Below are 20,706 nucleotides of genomic sequence, written 5' to 3'. Positions count from 1 at the left end.
ACAGGGAAAATGGCACAGCACACAATTTCCCGGCAGTTGCGCCAGTTTCCCAGAGATCTGCGCATGCGCAGTAGACGGCAGGAGCCCGGATGGAGTCAGCACACGGGTCCCTCCTCTCTTAATACATCCCTGTCCTGTATAAGAGTACATCCCGTGTGGGAACATGACTGCACACGCACAGCTCGGAGTACAATATTATGCAGCTCGGAACTTCAAGTTACCAGGAAACAAAATGAACATGCCAAGAAATGGCCTTTGGGACAAGTCGGACCGGTCTCTGGAGATATAGAGAGAGCGTTTTACTTTCGATTCTCCGGTTCCTGCCTTCCAGCCATGGCGTCTCCTGATATGATAGCGGAGCTGAGCTGCCGAGTCTGATTATTACCCTGACCCCGCGGCTGACTGAACAGCCCTGGCAGTGTAAGGTGACTCTCTGTATTGTGTGTAGCTGTTATAGATAACTGCGCTGGCTTTATCCTACAATCTAGAGTTCTGGATATAAACATAAGGCATTTACAGCTTACAGAGATAGGTGTTACACTGTAGGGACTGGTGCGGGTATACGGCACATCCTGTATATGGGTGTAAATCTTATATGTCACACGTGTATTGCTGGATATTACATCTGAAATCTATAACTGCGGCCACATGCTGTACATACAGTGATTTATAGCTCACATACATTTTATTTAGAAGGGTTTCAAATGAATATATATGTTTATATGTATGTAAACGGAATCGTATACGATATTGATGGAACCGCTTGGTCAATACCTTGACATTTATAGCCGGATACCATGTTTCACATGACACAGCTAATAAACTAGGAATTTGTTGATTGTGTATTTCAATAAATGGTTGCAGCACAGTTGTACAGCTACGATCATTCACACTGACATGCGGTGGGACGCTCAGCACAGTGCTATCCCGCCCCGCATGTCTTACCTGGTTATCCACCTTGAGCTCAGTCAGAGTTATGTTTCATGGCCTGAGTGACAGCCAGCATCCCCGCGCTTGAGATAAAGCTTGACTCAATGTTCAGGTTCTTGAGAGTTCCATTTTCTTCCAGCATTTCAACCACTGCCTGCGGAGAGACAGAAGAGGTAACCTGACAGTAGGGGGCAGCAAAGTCTCCTTTGCCTGGTGATATTGGCCCTCATTCCGAGTTGTTCGCTCGCAAGCTGCTTTTAGCAGCTTTGCACACGCTAAGCCGCCGCCTACTGGGAGTGAATCTTAGCTTATCAAAATTGCGAACGAAAGATTAGCAGAATTGCGAATAGACACTTCTTAGCAGTTTCTGAGTAGCTCCAGACTTACTCGGCATCTGCGATCAGTTCAGTGCTTGTCGTTCCTGGTTTGACGTCACAAACACACCCAGCGTTCGCCCAGACACTCCTCCGTTTCTTCAGCCACTCCCGCGTTTGTCCCAGAAACGGTAGCGTTTTTTCGCACACACCCATAAAACGGCCAGTTTCCGCCCAGAAACACCCACTTCCTGTCAATCACATTACGATCACCAGAACGAAGAAAAAACCTCGTAATGCCGTGAGTAAAATACCTAACTGCATAGCAAATTTACTTGGCGCAGTCGCACTGCGGACATTGCGCATGCGCATTAGCGACTAATCGCTCCGTTGCGAGAAAAAAATAACGAGCGAACAACTCGGAATGACCCCCATTAAGCGGACCCAGGGAATACTCACAGCGGCGCTGTGGGAGGAACCAATATTCATAAGTATTCAGCTGATCAATTCACTTGGAACTAGACGTCTCTGAGGATTATTGTATCAGAACTGCAAATCTACACTGAATAGTTTTGGGGTATTTCCGTCCCATCCCTCCTCTCCAATAAATATGTCTATATACTTTTAGAGCTGTTCCTGAAAACTTTCATTACATCTTCTAGGAAATGGTTATTATTCTAAATAAAACAGACAACCGCACACAGGAGCGTATGCACTATCACAATTGGAGATCCCTTTAGTAGGATGTAGCTTTGGAGAAATGTCTCGGGTTCTCAGACACTCCACTGCGCGCTGTTCTGTTGCAGAGAACATAGAAATCACATTACGGGTAACGAGAACGGCGTTATTCAGGGACCTCCTGTCCCATGTCATTATGCAAATTAGATTCAGTTTGGTTTTCAGGCTAGAAATATTATACTTTATCTTGACCCGCTTATTTGGTAGCCTGTGAGACCCTGAAATATCAGTTCTGCGCCTTCTTAGTCAGTATGGATATTAAGCTGACCGGACGCTGCCATATAAATGACAAATGTTCTTCCCCCACACAAAACGTGATGAGCTTTTTAGGTAGGATTTCCAAGAAATGTGATTATTAAGTGCATTAAGGTGGATGCAGCCAAATGGCGACGCTGTGCTGACCTGACCTTCACGGTTGCCGCACATTTATGAGAATATTATTAGTGAGATGATGATTTTTTTTCGGTAAACGTTATTCACTAATTCCAGATAAAATGTAAGTAATGGTCCTGTACTCCGTCTCCTGCCAAATGGCCTCTAATTCTATTACTCTTATGCATCTAGAGAGGGGCATTTACTTAATGAATCATCATTACAGACAGGTGATTTACCATCTAATGGCTATTATATATAATATACACGGGACAGCTGTACAAAGAGGCCGAGCCTCACTAACTCATTACATGACCAGGTCTGCGCTTTCTGCTGCAATTATTGGGGGTCATTCCGAGTTGATTGTAGCTGTGCTAAATTTATCACAGCTACGATCATCTTCACTGACATGCGGGGGGACACCCAGCACAGGGCTAGCCCGCCCCGCATGTCAGTGCGCCCCCCCCCCCCCACACACATGTACAAAAGCATCGCACAGCGGCAATGCTTTTGTACTTGTAGAGTAATTCCCAGCCAGCGCAGCTTCTTCGGCTGGCCGGGAGTTACTTGTCGCTGCCCTGGGTCGCAGCGGCTGCGTGTGACGGCATGCAGCCACTGCTGCCCGCCCCCCGAATGGTCCGGCCATGCCTGCATTGGCCGGACCGCGACCCGAAAACAGAGGCCAAACTCCACCGTGCCGCCCCCTCACACCCTTCGACTGCCTCCGCCTGTCAATCAGGCAGAGGCGATTGCTAGGTAATGACGGCCTTCTAGCCTGCGCCGGCGCACAGCGGTGCCGACACATGCACAGTTCTGACCTGATCGTGGTGAACTGTAGCGTGCAATCGGGTCGGAATGACCCCCTCATTGGGGGTCATTCTGAGTTGATCGCTCGCTAGCAACTTTTTGCTGTGCTGCAATCAGATAGTCGCCGCCTATGGGGGAGTGTATTTTCGCTTTGCAAGTGTGTGAACCCGTGTGCAGCAGACGCTACAAAAAAAGTTGTTGCAGTTTCTGAGTAGCTCTGGACTTACTCAGCCGCTGCGATCACTTCAGACTTTTTGGTCCCAGAACTGACGTCAGACACCCGCCCTGCAAATGCTTGGACACGCCTGCGTTTTTCCAACCACTCCCAGAAAACGGTCCGTTGACACCCATAAACGCCTTCTTCCTGTCAATCTCCTTGCGATCGGCTGTGCGAATAGATTCTTCGTTAAATCCATCGCCCAGCACCAATCCTCTTTGTACCCGTACGACGCGCCTGCGCATTGCGGTGCATACGCATGTGCAGTTTTGCAGAGTTTTAACTTGATCGCAGCGCTGCAAAAAGTTGCTAGCGAGCGATCAACTCGGAATGACCCCCATTATTCTATAGTGTTGACACTCCCAACTCTATGCTGCCATCTAGTGGATTTATGCGAGTATAGCACGTTTCATAAGATGCTCCATATGTCTAGTTATGCATTAGAATTATGTGATTGAATAGTGTGTAGCTGTATGATTGATTCAATAATCAATTAACAATTGTGTGTCCAATGATACTGTATGTAAGAGTCCTGTGGAGCATTGTGTATTTCTATCACCTTCTCACAGTGCAGGGTAAGACTCTCTTTGAGGTTTGTCTTTCTTTAACCACTTGCCTGGCATGGTGGCATCAGATACGACTATACCAGCAAGTGCTTTATCTGATCTGGTTGCAAAGGATGTAACCAGTCAGATAGAGAGTGTTAGCAGCGGCAGGGAAACTTCCCTCCGCTGCTGCTGTCAGAGGGACCGGAAGGTCCCTCTGCCTCGCTGCACCCTTACCCAGTGTTTGTCGTGCTGCCGATCACTGCTAATTGGTCAGCACGGCAGGACACCCCACCTGCAGCCGCTAAGAAAATGTAAACCAGCCACCCCCAACACCTCCCTGTGTACCTGCCAGCTGTCTGGGGTGTAAAAAGTAACGTAGCGATGGTCACAGTGTTACCGATTTTCCCGACCAATGTACCGATGTTTGAGATTTTTCAAAAACTATATATACATTTTTCATTTTTTTTTTTAACTAAAATTATTTGGGATAGGGTTAAATTCATGTTCTTCACCTAATTCACTCATAAACCCCCCCCCCCCCCCCCCCCACAATTTGTGATCGTTTTTTTTGGGGAAGAAATTGTCAGTTAAGTGGTTAAGATATCGGCAGTAACCATGCATTCCCCCAATAGATAGCATGCTATGCACACCTACAGTGAGGGAGAAGTACCTGGGAGTAAGCAGTACGTTTGAGTAGCGTCCCACATGTATGCTCACCAATGTCTGGGGTATTGGGCCTAATTCAGGACTGATCGCAAAAGCAACATTTTTCTCGAATGAGCAACACCATGGGGGGGTCATTCCGAGTTGATCGCACGTAGCAACTTTTTCCTGCTTGTGCGGTCAACTTGACGCCGCCTATGGCGGAGTGTATTTTAGCATAGCAGGGCTGCGATCGCTTGTGCAGCTCTGCTATGCTAAAATTTTTTCCTGCAAAACAAGACCAGGGTCAGACCTACTTACCCTGTGCGACGGATCCAGCCACGAAGGTCCCGGGATTGACGTCAGACATCCGCCCTCCAAACGCCTGGATCCGCCTTCGTTCGCCTCACCATGCCTTGAAAACGGTCAGTTGACGCCACGGAACGCCTCCCGTCTGTCTGTCTTCATGCAATCGCCGCTGCGATCACTTTCTGCGCTGGCGGCGTCGCTGCCCGGCGACCACCGTCGCCGGCAACGACGCGCGTGCGCATTGCACGTGCCGCGCAGCCGCAGTCCCGACCTGTTCACACCGCAGCTTAGAACCGTTGTGTGCGAACGGGTCGGGATGACCCCCCCATGTGCACTGCAGGTGGGGCAGATGTAACATGTGCAGAGAGAGTTAGATTTGGGTGTGGTGTGTTCAAACTGAAATCTAAATTGCAGTGTAAAAATAAAGCAGCCAGTATTTACCCTGCACAGAAACAAAATAACCCAGCCAAATCTAACTCTCTCTGCACATGTTACATCTGCCCCACCTGCAGTGCAGCATGGTTTTGCCCATCAGAGAAAGATGTTTCTTTTGCGATCAGGTCTGAATTAGGCCCATTGTGCGACACCCTGAAAGCGCAGTTTAGTGCAGTGGGTCCCGGTCCCTGATGGGTGTCACGTAGAATGTTTCTTTTGTTCAAAAAAAGTTCCTGTCCAGCCAGCTGCTCACTGATGGCAGATGTAGTGTTCTCAAACTCACTCAACAGGACCCCAAACAGTTCATGTCTTTTTAGATCTCCCCACAGAATCACAAGTGAAATAATTTGCTCCACCTGTGAATCTTTTAAAATGTGTCAGTGAGTAATGAGTACACCTGTGCACCTGCTGGGTGACCTGGGAAACGTGAGCTGTTTGGGGTCCCGATGACCGATCTTGAGGCTCTATGCCAGGCATTCCCAACCGCGGTCCTCAAGGCACACCAACAGTGCAGGTTTTAGTGATATCCAGGCTTCAGCACAGATGATTAAATCAAAATAACTGAGGTACTAATTAAGTCACCTGTGTTCAAGCCTGGATATCCCTAAAACCAGGACTGTTAGTGTGCCTTGAGGACCGTGGTTGAGAAACACTGCTCTATGCTGTAGCACAGGGATGGGGAACCTTCAGCACTCCAGCTGTTGTTAAACTACACATACCAGCATGCCTTGCTACAGTTTTGCTATTTGGCCATGCTAAAACTGTTGCAGGGCATGCTGGGATGTATAGTTCAACAACAGCTGGAGGGCCGAAGGTTCCCCATCCCTGCGTGTAGCATATGATATGTCCGCTGCAGGTTACAGTCCTGCAGAGAGAAACTGGAGAGCAGGGAACTACACCCACACCATAAATAGAGAAGAAATAAAGTGTATATATACCCTGAAGCCTTGACACAGTATGGACTCAATATCGGTAATGAGATCAACGTTATTGTTACAAACAAACTAAAGACCTTACAACATACTTGCCTACATTCTGTTTCTCCTCTCCGGGAGAAGCCCGGAGAGGAGACGCTGCAGGAGTATTCGGGGGGCGGGGCCGGACTGTGACATCACTAAGCCCTGCCCCCGCATCGGAAAATGCTGCGATTAGTGGGTCCGCGGGAAGGGGGTGGGGCTAAAATGACGCGATTTGCGTCATTTTAACCCCTTCTCCACCCGACGGACCCGCGAATACGGGAGATTTTCTCTCCATCCTGCTCGCATCACTAGGGTGCAAGCAGGATGCGGGAGACCTGCCCACTCTTCCGGCGGTGCGGGGGGCTACCCCAAAAAACGGGATCCTCCCGCAGCTTCCGGGAGAGTAGGTAAGTATGCCTTACACAACCTTCGGGCCTCAACATCGACATTGAATGCCTTTTTACAATAATATAGACACTCTACAATATCGTATACACTTTTTTATTGTGGCACCGTAGGCAAACATCAATAGGGAAAAATAAAGTACCTTTTTATATTTATATTTATATTATTCCAATTAGAATGAAGCAACCAAGAAGAAACATATGGTTGCCGCTCTTTTGGAGCATTTCCTGGACATCACTTCCTGGACATTACTTCCTGTTTTTATGAATGATCAATAAAGTTTTTTAGATAAAAAGGAGCACCAGAAAGACATTGCCATCCATGATTAAGTGCGCTTAGATGCACGAAACGCGTTGGAGGCAACGAGACACAGCATCGGGACTTGTCTGCTTGGCCGGCTTCCTGCACTCCGCCGGTGGCTTGCCGTGACGTCACCCGCCGGGATCCACGATTGCTGGACGCAGCGATCTGAAGCGTCTGGGAGGAAACAAGCTTGTAACCCAGCACGGACGGTACACGGAGATTACAACATCTGAGGCCACAAGGTAGGGCAGGTCAGGGAGAGGCTAATACAAACAGCCGCTACCCGCACGAACTGTGGACACCCTAATTACCCCAAAAGGGGCTGTAAGCATATTCTTTTAACCAATTTTTCCCTACAGGTGCCACATAATAATTTTTAGCGCTCATTACAAATTAGCACCAATCACAGAGCCATGCACACTACCACTTCATAACAACCCCGCCGGCAATTTATAGACTGCAAGATCATAGCCACTTACTTACAGATGTGTCCTCTTTACATCCTTGCTGCCGTCACGCTAAAACGGCAACTTTTTTGCATTTTCTTTCAGCGAAAATGCGTCTTAGACGCAAAGTAATGTAATAGGACGCACAAGCAGCTTCTGCTTATTAAATGATTTGCGGCATGCCTATATACTGTAATTAAGCTCTATCTGCATTTGAAATGCCACATTCCAATGTTTTCCATGAAAACACCGTAGCGTAGCATTTTGTATGCAGATACAGTCGCACACAGAATATAGGCATGCTGCATGTTACTTTAATCAGAAGCTGCTTGTGCGTCCTATTACAGTACTTTGCGTCTAAGACGCATTTTAGCTGAAAAACGCCAAAAACCCCCCACTACCTAGTCACACGGCAATCACGCATTATGTGTAACGCGACTTGTAGCGCACGGAGCAAAGATGTAAGAGGACACATCTGTAGATCACCCACCTACATATATCAGATATTAACCACATTCACAGCAGATAATTGGTGATGAATTACACACGTACTAATAACATTTACCATAAAGCAATTCCTGGTCAGGAATGTACAACATAGCCTAGCCCTATGGGGGTCATTCTGACCTGTTCGCTCGCTGCGTTTTATCGCAGCAGAGCGAACGGGTCCCTACTGCGCATGCACCGTAGTGCGCTGGCACATGCCAGGCGGCTGAAGGCCGTAGCAGGGATACGATCGCCTCTGCTTGATTGACAGGCAGAGGCGATCGCTGGCCGGGAGGGGGTAGAATGGCAGCATTTGGCCACTGTTTCGTGGGTTTGTTCCGGCCAATGCAGGTGTGGCCGGACTGAACGGGGAGCGGGCCGCAGCGGCTGCGTGATGTCACACGCAGCCGTTCCGGGCCGGGGAGCGATGAGTAGCTCCCGGCCAGCACGCTAAAGCTGCGCTGGCCGGGAGCTACTCTTGAAGTGCAAAGGCATTGCCGCTGTGCGATGCCTTTGCACTTCTACGGGGGGGAGGGCGGCACTGACATGCGAGGCGGACTAGCCCTGTGCTGGGCATCCCCCCCCCCCGCATGTCAGTGTGAATGATCGTAGCTGTGCTAAAGTTAGCACAGCTACGATCAACTCGGAAAGACCCCCTATAACACTTCCTTTTAATGTCACCAGCTGCTATATACATGGCATAGTTGCCTGCTCCTGGTGGAACCGGCGGGAGACACACAATTTGTCTGGTACCTCTCCTGCATTTCCACCAATGGGGAAACCCCTCCTCGCCATACAATGCTGCCTTCATCCGACCGGCGAGCCACATCAGCGGACCTCACGTGGGTTGTTACTCCGCAAGACATCCAGCCTCAGAGCTGCTATAGCACAGCAAGACTCCCGTATTTCTGGGATTGAGCCGCTGTCCCTCCCGCAGGCTGCAGTGTCCCGCGGTGGGGGGCAGTTGGGGCGATCACACACATGCAGAGCGGCGGATAAATTAACATGGCATCTACACAATGCGGGACAGTCTCTGGGGGCAGCACAGCATTTCCGAGTGCTAGGCACACACCCAGAGTGAAGAAATACGGGATGCCGTGAGTCAACGCCCACATACCCCTGAGGCCATGCCCCTTTTTGGATGTGCGCAAGGTCCCGTTTTGACAATGTGATATTTTGGGAGGTATGTAATTGTGCTTTCAGAGTGTCGCCAAATACCCCAGACACTGGCGAGTATACATGCGGGAGCCACTTACTACTCACCCCATAGTACTCATTCCTCACTGTATGTGTGCATAGCTTACCACCTAGTAGGAGAACGTATGGTTAATGATCAGATCAATATCTTATGGAAAGTCAATCCCTCTTATGGGCCCTACACACCGAAAGATACCAGTGAAAGATATGAACGATCTTGTGCATTAATGAACGAGAAATCGTTCATATCTTTCAGTGTGTAGGCACCAACGATGAACGATGCGCAGCCCAGCACTCGTTTATCGTTGGTGCCCCCTCATTCCTACCTGCAAGCCAATATGGGCAATCTCGTCCATATTCGCATGCAGGGCTATGGGGCCGGGTGATCAGGAAGTGAAGAAACTTCACTCCCCCAGTCGCCTGTCGGTCGTATCGGCCGTCAGGCAGGCATCTCGCCCGGTAATCGTGCAGTGTGTAGGGGCCATGAGACAGTGGTTCTCAAACTCGGTCCTCAGGACCCCAAACAGTTCATGTTTTGCAGGTCACCCAGCAGGTGCACAGGTGTGTTCATTACTGAATGGCACATTTTAAAAGATCCACAGGTGGAGCTAATCATTTCACCTGCGATTCTGTGAGGAGACCTGGAAAACATGAACTGCGTGTGGTCCTGAGGACCGAGTGTGAGAGCTTCCCCCACAATTTTGCCTATATACAAAAGTGGTTTGGGAAAACTTGGGACAAAAGATACAAAACTAATTCTGCCCACTGGGACTTGTAGTCCCACACCAGCTTGAATGCTACAGGTCGCGTACTCACGCCTTAAGCATTAGTCTAGAAATGTCTCACTTGGTGTGTAGGGGTTAAAGGGCTGGTCCTCTCAGAGAAGTGAAAGAGAAACTAAACTGGGGCTGGTAAAGTGAACTTTGTTTTCCTGTTTTATCTTTGTCCAAACTTCCCAGTAAGAGAGCAGCGGTAAGTACTGTGCAGTCTTTATATATGTTATACTTAGAACTGTGTGTACCATGGGCAGTGTAATGGTTATGTGCATTTATGCCTTTCTGTTTACAGCGTTCCCGTATACTGCTCCTGACATAGTTACTGTAGGAGGTGGGGTGTGGTATATGTCCTCTGCATCGTTGTAATGTCAGCATGCAGTATGGGGGGGTATTGTGGCATAAGGTGAACTGGGGGCACTAGAGTGTGCACAACACATTTGTGGTGCTGGGAGCAAATACACAGTATACAGTCCTCCACTCTGTCAGATCCGTCCTGTGTTGTGCTGCCTGCCCTCTCCCCATCTCTATGTCCTGTACTGCCCCCACCAACATGTTCTGCATTGTGCTGTCCAGCCTAGGGATGGCCATCGATGATTCAAAATCATTAATGGTCTATGACCGATGCTAACTACTTTTACCATCGATGGGGGAGAACCAGATCATCCAGATGGTTTCCCACCATCGATGATAAAGAGCTATCAAATAGTTTTCTTTCTTTTTCTGCAGGGTGTCAGAAAACACGGAGCATAGCTCCGCCCCCTGACACCCATGAAGCCAAGTCCTTGGGCCCTGATTGGCCCGCGACTCACTCAGTCGTAAAGTAAGGGTGACCATCGATGGGCAAAACAATCGATGGCTCCCTTACATATTTTTTACCCCCACCACCGATGTTATCCATCAATGGTATAATCGATGGTAACCATCAATGGATAACCACCGATGGCCATCCCTAATCCAGCCCCAGCCTGCATCCATTTAGTGCAGGGAGAGTGCTAGGATCGCCCCCAGCATGACGTAAAATGGGGGTGTCACAGGTGAGCATGCCCTCAAAATGGAATCATCCAGGTGGCGTAGCCTAACATAAACAAAACCACTCTTCCGGCGCGCACATGGGCCCTGGCTTCAACAATCTAAAGATGCCCATACACTAGACGACCTGTAAATGATGATATCTCGTTAACTATTTCTCTTGAACTCCCCGGCAGTCCTGGACAAACGATATAGTACAATACACATAAGATATATCTTAAGGCTTGGGAGTGGCTACATCCGGGAGCATGCTGCAGCAGGAAAGATCAGAAGCTCCGACCAACAACCAGCGGGACCGCGCATGGCGATCGTTATCGTTCATAGACACTGAACGATCTGCACTATTATGAACGATTTGTCGTTCCGATCCGTCGGAAATGGCCAAATCACTCATAATATCGTCTAGAGCATGGGCACCTTAAACGTTGGGAGGTATGCAGTAAGTCATACATTGTGCTGTCTGCCCAGTCCACATCAGTATGTCCTGCATAGTGTGCCCTCCCCATCTGCATATCCTGCATTGTGCCGTCGTGTGTGTGCTCTGCAAACCTTGCCTAATTGGCACTGCCAGTTCCTGCACACTACCATCCCTGACAACCTGGCATTGCCCTTATGTTTTTGTATTGTGCACACCCCTCCCGTCCCCGTGGTCCTCTCAAGCTCCCCTACTGCTAAAGATTCTGCCACTGATACCTCCCAACTTTTGATCAGCGCTGGCTGGGACAAATGCGCACACAAAATTAGGGAGCGTGCCTTAGAGGCAAGGGTGCATGTCCTCAACCGGAATGCTACGTTGGAGATCCGCACCCCCGTTTTTGTCATGCGGTGTGCTTGCTCAGCCCTCTGGGAACTGCTGGACAGCCCTCAGCCTCTCCCAGAGCTGGCCATGTGTGGATGCGAGGGACAGCGGGACAGTCCCAGAAAAGCGGGAGTGTTCCACTGGAATCGGGACAGTTAGGAGGAGTGACTGATAGTCTCTCCAGACACAACGTCATCATATGACATCCGTGCCGCTGCCTGTGATCCCGGTGCCAGCTTCCAGGCCGCGCTACTTGGGATCTGTGGGAGGAGCGTCCGGGCCATTGGGTAATATGGTACTGCTTACTGACCCGTACCACCATACATAAACCACTTAAATTATGGGGGCCTTTATTAAATGGAGGGCCTGAAGCCGTAGCTCCACCTGCACCATTGGAGGCCATCCAGATAAACATAATAGAAGGATGATTTCAGAAGTTTATTACTGTATTATAAGCTTGTGAAGCCAGTTTAAGAAAATAGAAACATCGTTTAATATTGGTTACCATCGGTGTCACGGGACCAATGTTTGGACTAAAAAATGTTTTGCAACCAATGTTAATGTTTGCTTTCGATGTCCCATTTCTACCCTGCATGTCACTGTGTATTCCTGCTTGTTATCATTTGATGCAAGGGTCAGAGGTCACTAGGACACTGCTTTCCCTATGTGTTTAATTATCAGCCGGACTCCCTCAGTTTTGAACTATGTCTAAGTTTCCCCCTCTGTCCCACTACAGATGGCTTCTAAGGTCATTGTCTTCGAGTTACAGAGCGATAATACCGTAAAAAAACAGGAGGTGATTCCCACTTTTCCCTGGAGCACCAAGGATCGCCTCTGTATCATCACCACTCAGAGAAGTAATCTACACCTTCTTCACCATGGCGGAGACCTCCCAAGCAAACAGAAGGTGAGAGGTCTATGTGCAGAAGATGTCCCACCCCAATTATTAGCTTATTAGCTGTGGGTGCCGCTTGCTGAACAATCATCCTGTTATGGTCAGAAATCATAGTTCTTTTCAATGGTATGCGGTTAACATGCCGCCGCACGGGATTCCGGCAATCACAACGCCGACGCCGGGATCCCGCAATCCGGTACAATGCCAGCGTCGGAAAGCCGGTGCCACAGGCTTTTCTCCCTCGATGGGTATCCACGACACCCACAGAGTGAGAATATAACCTGTGGCGAGAGCAAGGGGCTACTAGCGGTCCCCACTCTGCTCGGCATCCTGGTGGCCGGGATGCCGGCGTCGGTATAATGTCGGCCGGCATCCCGGCCATCGGTAACTCATACCGATCTCCTTTTCAACATAAAAGATTGTTGGTAACCTGGTCACGTTGTAGCAGTGGGGAAGGTCTTAAATGCCTCACACGCAGCATATTAAATGTGCAGTTTAGCAATTCTGGACTCAACTGGCTGCAAGTTACTGCCAGAGAGTCCGGTCAGGGCTGCCAGAGAGTCCGGTCAGGGCTGCCAGAGAGTCCGGTCAGGGCTGCTACAGAATCCAGTCAGGGCTGCCAGAGAATCTGGTCAGGGTATGCGCATTTTGTATTCTGACCGCACAGGTTACAATCCAGTAAAATCCAAATAAAGCAGGGCCAAATTGCGTTATAAAACTGTAACAGAAACTGGCAGCTCGAAAACTTAAGATGGCCACACGTGACAAGTCAGGCCCTGTACATCACACTCATTTTATTCCTTAAATAAATGTGATGCTCAATGACAGTCCTATGGATCTGAGAGACACAACTGGAAGATGAAAGCTATAGGCCCACGAGTGTGTGGTCATCTTCTGACCCTACTACCAGACCCCGATGTGGTCTGGAGATAATCCAGCTGCTGGGCTTCAGCCTACTTACATTGCGTGGTCACAATGGAAAGGGAAACCAGGGATTGAGCCATGACCACAGAATCGTCAACATGACTGTCATCCCTTTTTCAATGTAATGGGATTGTGGCTGCTTAAAATGTGGCCCACACCCATTGCATTGATCACTAAATCTGATCAGATACCACCAAACAGGCTGGCCATATGTGTGGACAGCAGATTAATCAACTAGAACTATTTTTTGCCATCACCCTATCGGCAGGATTACAGCAGACTGTGGGATTGATTCTGAGTCAAACGTATCTGTAGCCGCTGTCACGTACGGCCGTGGCAGCGTACTTGCTTCCTTAAGCTTATGTAAGTATGAGAGTCTACGCTGACTCTCCATCCGTCTTCCTTTAAGTGGCCGCGCCGCCAACTGCTTCACCGTCCACAGCTGCCAGCATTACTATGGCGTCTTACACCCACCCCACGAAACGCCCACGTGACAGATCAGTTGTTTGCAATCGGCGCACAGTTTCTACCTAGACACTTATGTCACAGAAAGCGTGGCCAGTCAATGGACGGATCAATACGCCTGCACTTGCAATCTTCATCCATGTACGTGTGCGTGGAGCGGTACGTGTTCAATTGGCGATAACTTCATATGGCACATGTACAGTTTGCTGAAATACACGAATTCCGTCTGCATTTGTACATGACTCAGGGCCCCTTATGTTCATAAGGGCCCATCCCCCTCTCTCTTCCCCCGTAACACACCCACTCCCATACTTACCTTGGGGGCCAGTCCTCCATTCCCAAGGTTCTCTCACAGTGGGAGCTGTTGGGCCTTGCACAATTATTAATAAGAATATAATAATAAGACATTAATATTTGTTTTATTTGTAGAATCTGGATTCCATGAAAGATTCTGAAGAGAAGAGTGCTTTCCAATATGGTGTTTCTACGAAGGTGTTTGCAGTAACTGATGAAACTGGGAAGAAGTGGGAGGTGAGGATTAAACAAATCCGCTTTAGAAGAGGTCAATTCTGAGACATGAAGGTTACAGTAGGTGGTCTTTTATCTCAAAAAAGGAATTGATTGAAGCAAACAAATTGCCCGTACAATCACTGTGTACACAAAGGATACAGATTTAGAGAGTACGTATGTCATCTTGAAGTCCTTAAAACGCAGTCTGGCACTTTAATATAACCAATTGTGTTGTTCAAACAGTGGATCCATGTAGTGACAAAGACTGGTGGTGGTGGGAGGGGAGAGATGCATCAAGCCTCAGAGAGAGACAAAGTGCAGAAGTTGCCCAAACTAACCAATCAGCTCCTAACTGGTTGATTGTCACTTTATCTCTCTCCAAGGTATAGACCCTTCTCTCTATTCCAGGTGCGTTTGCTGCTCAGCCCCCGTGAAGTCTCCCGTCTCTCCTCATTCTTTAATTTGACCGGCTTTGCAAATGCCTGTTTGGTGAGTAGAAAGGCTCCGAGACCTTCCAGAAAGAACAGTGAAGTTGCAACAAAGTTAATCTTGTGTGTATTTCTAGGCATCAGTCTTTTTTAATTATTATTATTTTATGGGTAAGGTTGACGGTAATGAGGTTGCTTTCATTTCCAGCAACCGGTGACATCACCAAGGTTCTTTGAGGGACATATAATGGAGGCAGTCAAGTTGGTTCTAAATATATGTCCATGTTTTAAATCGCCAGGCATCCAAAAAGTATCGGGACTCCCTGGCATTACTTGGGGGCCGACGACCAAAGCAAGAAGACGCTGTAAGAGAGATTTGCACGGCAGCTTCTCGTTTTCTCTGCCTTCCCGAGGACCGCATAGTCAGCAGTGACTACACTAACGAGCTCTACAGGATCTTGAATGAAAACGTTACGGCGTCCTGCATAGGTATCAATGAGCATAGCCTTGTGGTTGGCACCCTAGTGGCTTTGGTGGCAGCTGAACTGGCAGTTTCTGTTGGAGCTTCGGAGAACTTTGACCATGATGTAAAAGAGAGTCAGGAGGATCAGGGAGAGCAGGTACGTGGTTTGGGATGTGGAGGTGTAAGGTCATTTACCAGTTTATTTTTGGAATGCAATGTCAGGATGTGCTAGGAGACATCTTACGTTACTTCAGATGTCACCTTTATAAACTATTCAGATACAGTAGAACACTTTCCCCAGGGGACAAATTATGAAAATCTAGTCGTTTTGACCACAATTTGAAAATTATAATGAAATCAAACTCGCCTATTTCTCCAGATTAAGCAGATGATCCAGGCGTTTGATGTGGCGGCTGACCTGCTCACGGTAACACACCTGGGGAAGAGAGTACAAGTTATACTCAGAAACCCGTGTCCGGATAAATGGGTAAGTAGAGGATCTCTGAGGAGATAACCGTGGGGCTTATTCTTAGGGGCACGGAAGAGCAGCGAGTCAGGTGAACAGTCCATGCAGAGAGCCTTCTAAAAGCTTACTGCTAGCGTAACATACCTGGCGCCAAGTGTAACTTACATCTGACCCACCCAAGCCTCAACCAGACCTGGTAACAATGACAAACATCTGGACAGCTGGTTGCACAGTCTTCCAGGTTGGACTGGCACCCAGACGTTTCTGATAATAACTGTAATGAGTTTATACTGTCTTTAAATAAAAATGTTTAACAATATATGGCCTGATTCAGAGAAGTACATAAACCATCAGGTTTACATATATCTCCGATGTTTGTGGGTCTGTACAAGTGCAGAATGAGTCCTGCATGAGCGCTTGACGTTAGCTGCTTAATGGAATATACATTCTCTGGTTCCAGCAGCGCTGTAAAATAAACAAAAAGATAACGTGTCTCATTTTTACAATAAGGCTTGTCATTTTCTATGCAATCCAACAGGCATCTGGCAGCATTAAGGGTACAGAGCTTGGAGAAAAACTTATATTTGGGATGTGTCATAAAGTGTTGTCATTCTCTAACATGGAGAGTGAGGTAAGAAAGTAGCGATTATAACAGCATGTCATACTGTCAGTCATGTCATACAGGAGGGTAGGGGCATGTGGAGGGGTCAGGTGGCACATAATGGGCATGTGGAGATGACTGATGGCACATAAGGAGGTCTGATGGCACACAAGTGTCACCTGGAGGGGACTGATGACACACAACTGTCACCTAGAGGGGACTGATTGCACATAAGGGTCATCTGGCGGGGACTTATTGCACATAAGGGTCACCCGGAGCGGACTGATTGCACATAAAGGTCACCTGGCGGGGACTGATGACACATAAGGAGTACATGGTGAGGTCTGATGGCACATACAGTATGGGGCATGTGGGTAGTTCTGAGGGACATTTAAGTGCAGTAACAAAATAAAGAAAGAAATAAACATGTCACAGTAGCTCAGTTTCCCAATCAAACGGAATATAGTGAATACAGCGACAGGTTTAGGGTTGTGTGGATGTAATATGTAGTAATATGTAACGTGCTGCTACACTCAGCGTACACTGAATCTGTACAGTGGCAGGGCTAAAGCCCCTTCATAATGACATCACCTTGTTACCCAGAAAGTGTATGCGAGTATGAGGTCAACAGTATAAGCCACTGATTACATACGGGGGAATATAAAATATAAGTTTACCAGTCATGCTACATATAGGTACTCAGAGATCATGTAAATGTTTCACAAAATTCATCAACTTTGTTTTCCAGATACAATTTCTGCAAAGCCTGCAGGAGTCACATGACATGGTCGCTGCGTTCCACTTTCCGGCGTTTGTGGAGCATTTGCTGGTAAATACATGATACAAGTTTTCCATAGCCCTTAACTTTCCTCTTTGTAGACCACAGAGACGGGTCACCCATCAGGCAACCTAGGTTCCTATCTAACATCCAGAGGACAAGACAGACCTGGATTACTCTAACCTGTTTTTGTGGGTGTCCTTTTGACAAAAGTTTAAGGGGGTCCAAAACTATCATCTTGTGTAGGGCCCATGGAAAGTGTTGCACCAGGGTGAGTGCAGCTATATGGAACCAGCGAGGGTTTGCCCTGTCCCCTGTGGGCCAGTCTGTCCCTGACCATGAGGTGTTATTCGGTGTCGAAGACCCAGGGGGGCCAAGAAGGGGGATGAAACGGGTATGGATTACCCAGTCTCAGGTTTCTGTATGCACCTGGAACTGCTGTGCATAACTATGCCATTCCGTGATGCCATAACCATGGGTGTAGCCATGCTTCATCCTGTGGACATGTGTCCCTGCCTTCCTGATGTCCATCTTCTGGGTATATGACGGAGATACTCGCACTGGCTGCCAAAATATATCTTCCGTATTTATTTGCCTACAGTAGTACACATTTTATATTACATTGTTTCAGCTACGTGATTTGACACTACATCTTCTTTGTTGCATTACAGAAGGTCTCGAAGTGGAGCGATGACATAAGGCTTTTCTTGAAGGAAGACAATCAGAAGAAGAAGGAGATAATCGACAAACTGTCTCACTTGGCCGTGAGATTCGTCTGTAGCGAGAAGTGCCAAGGGGAGATCTTCATGAAATGGTTCAGAAGAGAAATGCGAGAAAAGTGGTCCTCTGTAAAATCTATTTCAGTGGGTGGGGAAGCGATATGCGCCTTTGCTATTTTAGTGGCTGTCTTGGCAGCTTTGACTGCAAAATCCATTGCGGATGGATTCAAAGGGGTTATTACTGATAGTGAGGATGAAATGCTAGAGGCGAACCAGGATAACTCTGAAGACACTACCAGTGTCTATGATATTCCAAAACCTGATGTTACTTCTAGAGCTTCTGAGACTTCAGATGATAGCACTGACAATTCACGTGAGAGTAGGGAAGCCACCACCAGCGTCTCTGATGTTCCTCATATTGATGTTTCTCCTAAGCCTTCTACAGCTTCAGAAGCTAGCACTGTCACTTCAAATGATATTGTGGATGTCGCCACTAATTCTGAAAGTGATTGTACAGTTCCTGATAAATCTTCTGATTTGAATACACCAAGACCTGAGGGTACAACAGGGGTCAGTAATGCTGATTCTCAAGATGTTAGCAGTACATTAAAGGATCCCATGCAAATCAGCACAGAAGTAACCAATATTCATTCATTAACAGCCGTTGAAGATGGTGGGAGGTCAACAGCTGAAAGTCCTAGTAGTGACACATATACTGCTGTGGGTATTCCTGCAACTGGGTCAGATATGACAACAGATGTTGGTGCACATGCAGTTAATGTAAATGCATTAGAAACTAGAGCATCAACGTATGCAGTATCTGAGGATTCAGATGTGGTCTCTAATGTTGGAAAACCAGAGACATCTGATGTGAGGAATGCTGACCCATTGACAGAAAACATTCCTGGCTTGCTTACCACTGATACAGGTGCAGAAGGAGTTTGTAACAATGGGCGACCAGGACCTAATTTTGATGACAGAAGTGTATTAAGAAGGGATGGATCCCCAGATGACAACAGAAATACTGATAGGATAATAGAGACTGTTCTCTTCCATCCCAACGATCCAATACCTGATGGCCTGACCACATCTCTTCCTGGACCAGAAGTTAGCGGTGATACACCTTTATGCAGTGTAGAGGGTAGCAGTGAAGATAACATAGTTGGTGCACATGATTCCGTTGCAGGAAACTTGACGAGTAAAGGAAAATCCGATTCTCGCAAGAGTCCATGGGTAGCAGAAGACTCAACCGGCATTGAGTTGAGTAATACAAGAAAAATCCCATCTGGTGTGAACACCAAGACATGGTGGTTTATAGGGGTCATCCTGTTGATTATATCTATGGTCCTAAACACATTTGAAACCTCTACCGCTGTCACCATTGTAGCAGTGATACTGGCTTTCATATTTTGGGCAAGTCGGAGACCCTAATGCATCTTAGACATGACCTGCACATGCCCTCACAGCTATTGTCCTTCAATTATAATCATTACAAAAAATAACAAAAATCAGAGCTACACTGTACAGGCAACGCCACAGCCACCTTGATCATATACCCTTAATCAATTCTGGGTTAGGCCTCATCATCATAGCCAAATTGGATGCTTTGCTTTTACGTATTATTATTTTTTGAAGTGTATTAAGGAATCCAAAGAGTTTGACTATATTTGTCACATACTGTATTGAAGTATTTAGGTCTGTTTGTGACCTGTTCTTACTAATTGTAACCTATAGACTTCCAAATAATTTTAACAGATTAATTTCAAATAAAGTATTAGAAGCAATACAATGCGTCTATTTGCTGTGTTTGGGATTTTCATTTTAGTGACTATATTGTTGCTTAGAATGTACTATAATATAAATTAATATTAAACTAATCACAAATGCTGCACTCAGCACAGATAGGGTAAAAAAAACCCAAAAACAAACAAAAAACTTTATTGATCCCAGTCCCTCTATGCCTGTGTCCTGCTGATCAGTCCAGTGGCGCAGACATGGAGCCAGGTCACAATCACCGGACCAGACATGAGCTAGAGATGGGTTGGGGGAACTCTGGCTGGGGGGGCCTCCTGAGAGAGGGGTGCCCAGGGGGTACGTGCCCCCTTCCCCCCCCCAAATACAGCCCAGGCCTACCCTCTGAAGCCTAACACCCACCACAGCATGCTTCCAACTCATGGGTTTCACACTTTTTTCTCTGACCATTTCAGTACCCCCTCAAATCCGGCACCACTAGCGTCTGTTCCCCCCTCCCCTAGTTGTGGCCCTAGTAAGGGAATTAATGGTTCCTCTGCAGCTGCTCTCTGTATTTACATCATCACTTACACCCATGGTGCTTTTTGGGGTTATGGTAATAAGATGATAGATAAATAGATAGCCATTGTCACATTTATCCGGTAAAACACCTTATCCGTTAATAAACCTATATACATTATTTTGTACAAATTGTGTTTCATGGTGAAACTGCCCATTTACTGTAGCAGAGACATGAAGTTCCAGCAACACATTCTTAAAATTGTGTATATCTATATTTGTACACATTGCTATCAGCTCATTGTGCTGTGGTTGGGGTAGAGGTCACCTAAATGCAAACTGAAAACATATGAAGTAATGCTGACAACAGTGGTAAGGGCTATTTCAGGAGGACTCGGAGGGCTTAAATCACAATTGCGATTGCACGGTCACCAGCAGCACCAAGTACAGTAATACCAGTTCTAGTGCTCATACTGGCATGCAGGTATATACTGT

At 47.3% G+C, this 20,706-nt stretch overlaps 1 protein-coding gene across 3 annotated transcripts; it reads left to right on the top strand.

Annotated features, from left to right (window-relative positions):
• Positions 1-320: 320 nt before the first annotated feature.
• Positions 321-19,745, top strand: LOC134980239 (uncharacterized). 3 transcript variants are annotated; one of them, XM_063946975.1, is made up of 9 exons: positions 321-420; positions 12,449-12,619; positions 14,426-14,527; positions 14,915-14,995; positions 15,234-15,554; positions 15,777-15,884; positions 16,402-16,494; positions 17,213-17,293; positions 17,914-19,745. In XM_063946975.1, exons 2-9 carry the CDS (start codon positions 12,449-12,451, stop codon positions 19,390-19,392), a joined length of 2,436 nt encoding a protein of 811 aa, XP_063803045.1. In that variant the 5' UTR covers positions 321-420; the 3' UTR covers positions 19,393-19,745. The 3 variants fall into 3 exon arrangements, with proteins under 3 accessions (XP_063803045.1, XP_063803046.1, XP_063803044.1); XM_063946976.1 differs by lacking the exon at positions 321-420 and adding an exon at positions 7,084-7,221; XM_063946974.1 differs by lacking the exon at positions 321-420 and adding an exon at positions 9,976-10,080.
• Positions 19,746-20,706: the final 961 nt, after the last annotated feature.

Source organism: Pseudophryne corroboree, chromosome 12 (genome assembly GCF_028390025.1).
Source record: "Pseudophryne corroboree isolate aPseCor3 chromosome 12, aPseCor3.hap2, whole genome shotgun sequence".
Taxonomy (NCBI): domain Eukaryota; kingdom Metazoa; phylum Chordata; class Amphibia; order Anura; family Myobatrachidae; genus Pseudophryne; species Pseudophryne corroboree.
The sequence above is the reverse complement of the archived record's forward strand: the minus strand, read 5'-3'. Positions and strand labels throughout refer to the sequence as shown.

Bases quoted from the DNA above. Each gene is read 5' to 3' on its own strand.
- LOC134980239 (XM_063946975.1), top strand. From the start codon at position 12,449: ATGGCTTCTAAGGTCATTGTCTTCGAGTTACAGAGCGATAATACCGTA. The intron at 14,996-15,233 runs GTGAGTAGAAAG...TTAAATCGCCAG, and splicing joins GCTTTGCAAATGCCTGTTTG to GCATCCAAAAAGTATCGGGA. The intron at 17,294-17,913 runs GTAAATACATGA...GTTGCATTACAG, and splicing joins CGTTTGTGGAGCATTTGCTG to AAGGTCTCGAAGTGGAGCGA.